The sequence below is a fragment of the Tiliqua scincoides genome, chromosome 6 (assembly GCF_035046505.1).
Source record: "Tiliqua scincoides isolate rTilSci1 chromosome 6, rTilSci1.hap2, whole genome shotgun sequence".
Lineage (NCBI taxonomy): Eukaryota > Metazoa > Chordata > Lepidosauria > Squamata > Scincidae > Tiliqua > Tiliqua scincoides.
In genome coordinates, this window is record NC_089826.1 from 12,616,599 (window position 1) to 12,625,659 (window position 9,061).

At 44.4% G+C, this 9,061-nt stretch overlaps 1 protein-coding gene across 1 annotated transcript; it reads right to left on the minus strand.

Moving 5' to 3' along the window:
* Positions 1–335: 335 nt before the first annotated feature.
* LOC136655294 (flavin reductase (NADPH)-like) lies at positions 336–6,950 on the minus strand. The gene is made up of 5 exons (XM_066631588.1): positions 6,890–6,950; positions 4,491–4,632; positions 3,710–3,911; positions 2,068–2,235; positions 336–542 (listed from the first exon to the last, which is right to left on the minus strand). The coding sequence occupies exons 2-5, from the start codon at positions 4,623–4,625 to the stop codon at positions 385–387; spliced, it is 663 nt and encodes a 220-aa protein (XP_066487685.1). The 5' UTR covers positions 4,626–4,632; positions 6,890–6,950; the 3' UTR covers positions 336–384.
* Positions 6,951–9,061: the final 2,111 nt, after the last annotated feature.

Consider the following 9,061-nt stretch of genomic DNA (forward strand, 5'->3'; position numbering starts at 1 on the left):
TCTTCACACATATACTCCTGGGCTTATTTTTGACGGTTTGATATCTCATACCACTTACACAAGTGCCTTTGCAAAGGATTTAATCACTCTTATTTTTAGAACAGATGTCTATTTAGAGATTAGCCTGCAGGCGCATGCTATGTTACATTGTACAAATTATGCAATCACAGAATTTGCTTGGCTCAGGCTTGTGTTTTTAAATGCAGACTGCGGAGTACACTGAATTCTACTGACAATAAAATCAGAACTGATTTCCCTAGTAAAAAAAAATAACAAAATGCAACATTCAAAAAATGCTATTTGTTTTGAGTGCGCACACAGGCTATGATCCTCTGTTCAAAAGGGTGTCCCATCTTAGGCTGGTCCACCAAAAGAAATGACATTTTACACTGTACACATGGATACTGCTTTCTGTACCCATTCATTTCTGTCGAGAAGGGACAGCATGAAGCGAGCTACATCGCCTCTTGCCACAACATTTGTAACCGGATAGCCACTCGGGTCTGGAACAAAATAGCCTTCGTGCGTTAGGAATTCTTTGTCTGTAGAAGGAAAGATATTGGCAAAAGTGAACAGTGCTGGAAGGAGGTGAAGTGATAGTAAAGCACAATAAACAAGTCCCTGCAGTTTCTTTTCAGTTCCCACGAAAATGGTTATTTGCAAAATTGTTCTGGATGGATTGCATAAATGAATAAAGAATAAATGACATGGGCCAGAATCCAAAAGGCTACTTTAGATGTTCCCAGGGGCATGGGATCCCAATCCTGAGCTCCTAGCGCTGGCCCTACACTGGCGCCGAGTGTTGCAAACATGTTGTAAGGCATGCCTGCGACACTCAGTGCTGTTGCTGGCTTAGCACTAGTCTGCGCTGAGTGCAGCACCAGCTAAAAGCCCGCTGCATGCCTCCTGGACCAAGGGAAGAGCTTCAGACAGCAGTCTGTAGGTGCGAGGGAGGGGGCATTCCGGGGCAGGCAGAGGGCAGGGCAGGAGGAGGGAGCAGGACGGGACTGGCAGAGCTCTGCTTTGTTGTATCCCAACCCCATGTTGGGCCTTCCTGCCTGACCCAGGGACTCTCAACTCTACACCGGCAAAATAGCTAGCGCAGACTTGAGTAGCCCCATTGTTGGGCCTGAGCCTTATCCAGGGGGACAAATGTTGGCACCTCTGCTGCTCTGGGCGTCAGGCAGCTCAGGATTGGGCTGTGGTGTGGCCAGTAAAACTGCCAGCTTTAGTTTCCTTTTAACGACAGACTCACCCTTGCCCATACCATATCACAAGCTCCCCTTAGTGTCAGCGAGGTTTGTAATAGGGCACAAGGGAGGTGTACTATTGTATGAGAAGCTCAAGTGCAAAGTTTCCTTGGGGGCACAGAAGGAGTTCTTTGGACATAAGGAGAAAAGAAAATCAATTTCAAATTCCAGACAGTCTTGTTAGTTCAGGTAGTTACTCTGGTGGTTGCATAATAGGAGAGGTAGAGATGAATATTCAGGACCAAACTGAAAGTGACATGAAGTGGGAGTTCCATAATGGGAACTCCTGAAGTCTTCTTTTTCAAACAGTGTCTGTGGAAGTAGGGATTTGGACTGGGATCACAGCATGTGTGTGTGTGTGTGTGTGTGTGTGTGTGTGGGATCTAACATATATCCCACGTTGTGGCTCTGATTAAGATTCCCCTCGTGAAGCTGCTATTTAGTCATGAAGTTTATTTCCCACAGCTATTTTATAATTGTTAGTTTCAAAGCACTGTGAATTATCTAGGCTGAGTAATACAACCCCCTCCCGCAACGTAGTTCTTGCTTACAGGCTTAAAAGTTAAGAGACATTACAGTATAGCATATGAATGGGATGGGGGGGAAGAGATGGGGGGGGCACTTTGCAGAGGCAAAAGAATCTATCAGGGCTTCGTTAAGTACAGGTGCAGTGAAACATGCAGTTTGCTCCGAGACCCTCAGACCCCCGGTAGTCAGCAAAGACTTGATGTGCTATTTTGCCATTCTGCTATTACCACTTCTTAGGCTGTTAGCAGAACCACTGCAGAGATTTGATGTCATCGCTTTGGCCTTTTACCTGTGGCAGGAGTATTTTGGAGTCCGGGGGGCCTCACTACAGTCCAGCTGAGGTCACTGCATTCCTCCTTTAAGTAGGTTTCCATCTGATGCATGTTTGTAAGCACACTTCTAATGAGCGGCAAGAGGAGAAAGCGCACAAATATGGAAGCACTCTGCCCAGACTCAGCTGAAAAGAAAAAAAGGTTCTTAATGGTTTACCTAGAGGGGCTAAACATCAGCCAGTAAACACAGCCACGTAGTAGAGCGAGAAGTGGAGTGGGGTTTGCTATGGGTAATTCTTTCCCGAAGGAAGTTGAGACATTTTGTTATTCTCATTTCTGTGTGGGGAATGATTGTCTCTTCCTAAAGCCTTGATCCCTGCAGTGAGGAGGCTTTGGGAAGGGAACAGTAGTCACCCCAAATAAATAAGATTCTTAATAAGACAATATGCTTGGCTTTATTTAATGGAATACTTCATTCATGATGAAATCCTATAAAACTGCCTTGAACTGAGTCAGATACAGTATAGTTAATCTAACTCAGTACTGTCTCTAACTGGAAGCAAATCTCCAGAGTCTTGGCCAGAAGTATTCCCCAATCCTACTACCTTACATCATCTAAAGTGGAGATTGAACCCAGGACCTTTGGAATGCAAGTCATGTGCTCTATCATTGAACTATGATTCCAATTAAATGCTGAGGTCATGACACAAGAGAGAAGCAACAGAATGCCAATTCCTAATTGCTAATAGCACTATAATAAACTGTACTATAGCCTCTGGTACTTGAAGAATAGATAGTCTGAACTTTGTGTCTGAGTATTGTGCAGGAAGATTTTTTTTTTTTTTGCACAGAGTAATTTTTTGCAATTATTATAATTATAAAGAACATTTATGTACTGCAAAATGGAACCCCCACAGGTGCCGAGGGACTACTGTACACCAAAGCAATGCAATGATTTATATGTGCACTTCTGAATTTAGCTTGGAACTAGAAGGTGGGACTGGGCAATCAACCTGGCATCTTAATTTGGGGCATAGTGGCATTATTTAAACCAGCCATTTTCAACCACTGTGCCCTGGCACATTGGTGTGCTGTGAATGGTCTGCAGGTGTGCTGTGAAAGTTTAGGGGAGGGTCATTTGTTAATAGGGCCAGTGGGGCTGTGAGCTCTCCTCCAACAGCAAGGTGTGCTTTGTCAATTGTCAAAACACTGATGGTGTGCCTTGACAATTTTAGTACCTTGTCAGTGTGCTGTGAGACAAAAAAGGTTGAAAATCACTGATTTAAACAAATATGGTATAAATTCCTCGTTTGATGTACTATGCCAAGGTGCATGTAACATTCCCCAAAATTAATTATATTGCCCTGGGACTTTAACGAATAACTGGGTTTGTTGTACAGTCTGAGAGCCCAATCCTATGCATGACTACTCAGAATTAAGTTGCATTATAGTCAATGGGACTTACTCCCAGCAAAGTGTGGATAGGATTGTAACCTTAGTGGAGCATGGCTATGGGTGGGTGGGGGGGACTGTGTCAAGATGCATTCCTTCACTTCAGCATTTACTACTACACCATTGCATAGAATCTAATCCTTTTGTACTTGTCTTTTATGCGCTATTTCACCCTTATGCAAAGAAGTTGCTGTTTCCTGTACTCACGAGCAGTATACCATGATGTCATAGTTATGATACGTTTCACTGCGCACCGCCGAGCTGCAGCAGTGATCGCTTTCATGGAATCCGTGTATCCCGAAATGGAAGAGAATATCTTGTAAGGGAAGCCTAAGCAAGAAAGGATGGCATCTTGACCTTGAAAATGCTCCGACAGCTGATCTGCTGAAAAAATGTCTGCTTCCACCACCTAAAGGAATTGAACAGTATCACAATCTTCATTTCTCTCATATACCTCCTTATATTATTTTCTTGCTTTAATTTTTTTTGCTGCAACCTATAGAATGGATACTAGTGCAACTGATCAGGTCCGTGGTATCGCGAGGGGGTTTTTTGCACCACCGGGTGACACGCAAAGGGGGCAACATCGCTCCTCGCCAAAAATTTTAAATCTTGGCATTTTCTAATAATACTATCATATTGTAAATCAATCTATGCATAATTCCATGCAGAATGGAATGAAGCAAACCGCACTGTAATATCTCTATTCTATCAAAAGTTATAGCTAAAAAATCAGCAGGGGCAGGTACAATGGTACGTCATCATGCTCACTGCATGAGGGGTGATCCGTGGTGGAGTGACACGCTGGCCTCCTGCGTGGGTGACATAAACCTAGTGCTGCCACTGGGTCAGGTCACAATCTGTCCTCCCTATCCTGCCCAGTTTTTCCCCGCATGGCCACATTCCCAAGTTCTGATAACGCAAACTCTCCCCCCCCCTTTCTGGTTACTAACCTGCTGTCTGCAAAACAAGATTCAGCAAAAATTACCTTCAGGTTTTGGTGCTGAAGAGGCAACTTGGCAGTATTCCGAACAAGGGCTGTCACAATGTGGCCTTGATCTAGCGCTTGCTTGACCAGAAACTGACCGGTCTGGCCTGTCGCACCAAGAACTGACAGCTTCATGATTTATCTGCTGATAAATGGAAATTTTTTTATTAATATTATTAATTTTCGTTAGGCCTCAAGGCACCATGGCTGCAATGAAGTGATATGAATGAGTGATATGAATATGAAAACAGAATAGAGGACAGAGAGAAAAAAACTCTTTCAAAATGTGGGGAGTCGCTATGTGGGCTTGGTTCTCCTTGGTCCTATTCCAACTAACACTGCAAAAGAGAGTGCACTTGGTTGGATTCCAAATTATGCTATCTTTTCCTTGCCACTAGGTGGCAGACACAGCAACATATACAGTGGTTCTCAAAATTTTTAGCACTAGGACCCACTTTTTAAAATGACACTGTATCAGGACCCACCTAATTTTATGAGACTATTAAAAAGGTAATCTAGAAAGAAATAATATTTTCATTTATTTATTTCCTAGTAATATTTTATTTATTTACAGGCATGTCCACGTGAAACCACGGATACAGGCAAATACCTTTCTCCCCACAGGGACTTCCCCAGGCCTCCTAATGCTTTATAAGGCATTATAAACATCACGTCCAGTTTCTCTGGGAAAGAGGAAGTTGCTATTTTTAACTGCCAGGCTCAGTCTGCAGCAGAGGCAGACATCTGCAGCCTCTGCTGGGTTCAGGGGCTCTCCGGAGGTGAGGTACACATTTCTGGGGTGGGGCCGCAGACCTGATGCACAGATAAGTGAATCTGCAGGTATGGGATCTGCGGATACAGGCCCCCCCCCATATTTGGGGAAAAAAAACTTGTTCTATTTCTCATAATGAGGCAGCCCTAATGAATAGCCCCAAGGCTTGAGGGGTTTAATTATTTGATGCAGCCTTCACCTGCCCCCACTACCTGTCATTGATGGACTTAGAAAAAAAAAACACAAGAGAAAAAAGACTCTCAAACAATTATCTCCTTATATTTATACAAGCTTGCAAACTGCACAAGTTTAGCTCTTTGCAGAGCAGTTAACAGCCAAATTGCAAAATGCAGGAGCTCTGCTCTTTGCAGGTAATTAGCAGTTATCCAGTTTTTTGAATAGCCACAGGGCTTGAGGCAATTAGTTATTTGATCTTTCCATCACCAGTGTTTTCATTGGAGGCTATGCGAGACCCAACAGAAATCTGGTCCCAATCTGCCTAGTGAGTCCTGACCCATAGTTTGAGAAACACTGTCATAAATGCAGATAGCACCACTTCCCCCCATATGTTAATCTGACATGGAATGACGGCTTGAAACAGATAGTTGGGACAGCTGCCCTGAGGCACAGAACCTCAACACATCCCTCCAGGGGATACTTACCCAGCTCCATTCAGAACCTCATGCAACATTCCTGAGTACTCCAAAAGTCTTCCAAGGTCATCAGAGTGCCGTTAAACAGTACTTCCAGTTTTCCAACGAAAACTATTCAAGGGTGCTCCAGAGGCCTCAGAAAGCTTTTGGAGTGCTGCAGATGCAGCGCAGGGCTTTGCCTGCCTCCAGAACAGTTCTGGAGGGCGGACAGGCAGGTGGGAGAAGGCGACGTGGCAGTCCCACCCCCATAGGTCCCACAGACATGGCACCTGGGACTTTTGCCCCCCCCCCAACCTCCCAGGTCTGCCACTGAGTGAGAGTAGCTTATCGGTGAGAATGAGTGATAAATCTACATGTGCTACCTGAACCCAACATCTGATCACGTTTACAGTTTTATTGATGGTTTGAAATGCCAGGGTAGTCATTTAGTTCCATGGGAACAGGAAGAAGAAAGAGTTGGCCCTCTGCCTAGTCTATATACCAGCTAATTACTTCCCAATAACCTGCACCTCACCAGGAGCTGGAAGAGAGAGCTTCTTTCTGACCGGGCTAGCAGTACAGTGAAAATACCAAGAAAGAGAATGAGGAACTGAAGCATTCTCTTTCCTCTCCGAAATGCAGCCTTCCAAACCAACAAAAGGCGTACAGTACTTGCCCAGCTCGCTTGCTGGTTGCGACAAGGAATCTGTGCAAACTGCTTGGGCCCACGCAGAACAGAAAGTACACTGTGACAAACTGCCATCAGAAACATACTCGCTGACCACTGACTCATATCCTGTGCGTACGGACTCAGAAAGTTACTAGTTCAGTGGAAGTTGTTCTGGGGTAAGCATACCCAGGATTGCAGCCTTGGTGGGTGGGAAGTACAGGACCAGAGCTGCTTCTGGGCCTATGGAAGTGGTATGAAATAGATCTGAGATCCTGGAAGAAAGGGAGAAATCCGCACTCAACAAATCCTGCCTTGCTTGACCCACCTGCTATTGTCTTGCAGTCCTTCCCTTTGAAGAAGGTTTGGTTGATCTTAAAAGCAAACAAGTCTTCTTAACCTTCTGTTGTTTTTACTCTTCTTAGCCCGTTTCCCTATTTGTCTATCAGGGAGCGCTGTTCAAATAGCATTGCAAAATGTGTCAGGCTGGGAATGCTCAGCCCTGGGATTTTGCCACTCCTTTGGTGTCTTGTTACGTAAATGTTACACAAGCCTACAAAGAAATCTGCGCACTAGACACTTTCTGCAAAAGCTGTGGCTGCTTAGTTCAGATCAAGGTGTGGAAACCAATCAGAACCTGACATCTTGAAACTTCCTGGCCCACAGTTCACCTGCAACTTTTTTTTTTAAAATTGCTTCTGCACCTTTAAGAGCAGTGTGGCGTAAAGAAATTAGTTTGCATCCTTCCTGTTTTCCCAAGTGGTGAGGAGTTCCAGGGGAGCGTCTAGCTAGGCCTAGTTTCCTCTGAATGAGAGAGCACTGGAAATGTAACAGAACTTTGTACAATTAGCTTTATTTACAAATACAGGCATGCACAGCATTCTGGTGATTGACCAACTGCCCCTATAACAGTGGTCCCACCAAACTCACCAGGGTAGCTTTTCCCCCTGCTTGAGCTGGCTAACCAGCACGTCACACACTTTCCATTGCATTTTCAACAGCTAGCTGCTTTCTTCCTGCTTTTCCCACTCCTGCAAGGCATTCCAGGGTGTTACAGGGCTGCTGAAAGGCATTCTGGATTATGATGTGTCAAACATTAGTAATTGTCCAGGCAACAACCAATGATGGGTGATGCAGAACAGATCCCCGTCATTAAGTGGTGCATACCTGTATGTGTGTGTGTATATATATTACACACATATATATTATACACACTTATATATTATTATAAGTTATTATAATAATAACTTTATTTTTACCCCGCCTTTCTCCCCGAAGGGACTCAAGGCAGCTTACAACAGATTAAAAACATAATTTAAAACAAATAAAAACATATTAACACATATCATAAAAACAGCAGTCAGATAAAAAAAAATGATGACCTAAGAGGACGAGCCGGATTGTACGGGAGTAGTCGATCTCTAAGATACCCTGGCCCAGAGCAGTATAGGGCTTTAAAGGTCAAAACCAGCACCTTGAATTGGGCCCGGAAACAAATGGGCAGCCAATGCAGCCACTGGAGAAGCGGACTGACAGGGTCGAACCGCCTACCTCCAGTAACCACACGGGCCGCCGCATTCTGCACTAGTTGCAGTTTCCGAACCGTCTTCAAGGGCAGCCCCACATAGAGTGCGTTACAGTAATCTAACCTATATGAGGCATTAACGGGGGCAAAGAAGCTCTCCTACAACACAACAGATCCACTAGCATATCAGATCTCCAGCATGAGAGCCTGCATCTTCAACACACACAACACTTATTCTCTCCTCTGTGCTCAGGTTGGTAGTACTGGTATCACTGCCTTCCATCTCTAATGGATATCTCACTCAGAGATAACCTCTCAAGCATCTCCTAATTATTAGCCTCCAGCTTCTGACTGACTATCCTAAACACTTAACCAACGATCTACCTAAGAAAGGGAATCCTTCCCAGAATGACCTGAAAATTGGGAAAACTTCACTAGCTATATTTTTCTGTGTTAGAAAACAGAACAGCAGAGCCAAACCAGGGTGCCATCCACATACTTGACAACTGCACACAGCCTCTCTCGTTACTGTATCTCCCAGATGAAAGAAGCCATGGCTTTAGAAATTTAGAAGTACTGAATAAATGTTTGATCAGATAACTTTTCCAGGCCAGTGGCATCACTAGGCAGATGCAGGCCACACCAGGTGACATGCATGGGAGGGAGCATCTGACACCACTACTGGCCAAAAATTTTTAAAATCTTGGTATTTTTGAATAATTCCATCATGTTATATATCAATTGGTGCCTATTTTCATGCAGAATGCAATGGAACAAACCCCATTGAAATATCTCTATTCTATCAAAAGTTATAGCCAAAGAACCAGCAGGAGAACTCCAAGAATTCCAAGAATTCTTATGTTCTTATGTTCTTAGGAGGCGGGGTGGTGGAGCATTACCACGTCTACTGCCCAGGCTGTTGCCTGACTGCATGAGAGGAGGTCCATCATGGGGGTGACGCGCTGGCTTCCTGCA

Bases quoted from the DNA above. Each gene is read 5' to 3' on its own strand.
- LOC136655294 (XM_066631588.1), bottom strand. From the start codon at position 4,625: ATGAAGCTGTCAGTTCTTGGTGCGACAGGCCAGACCGGTCAGTTTCTG. The intron at 3,912-4,490 runs GTAATTTTTGCT...CAATTCCTTTAG, and splicing joins TTCAGCACCAAAACCTGAAG to GTGGTGGAAGCAGACATTTT. The intron at 543-2,067 runs GTAAAAGGCCAA...TTCCTTCTACAG, and splicing joins CCAAAATACTCCTGCCACAG to ACAAAGAATTCCTAACGCAC.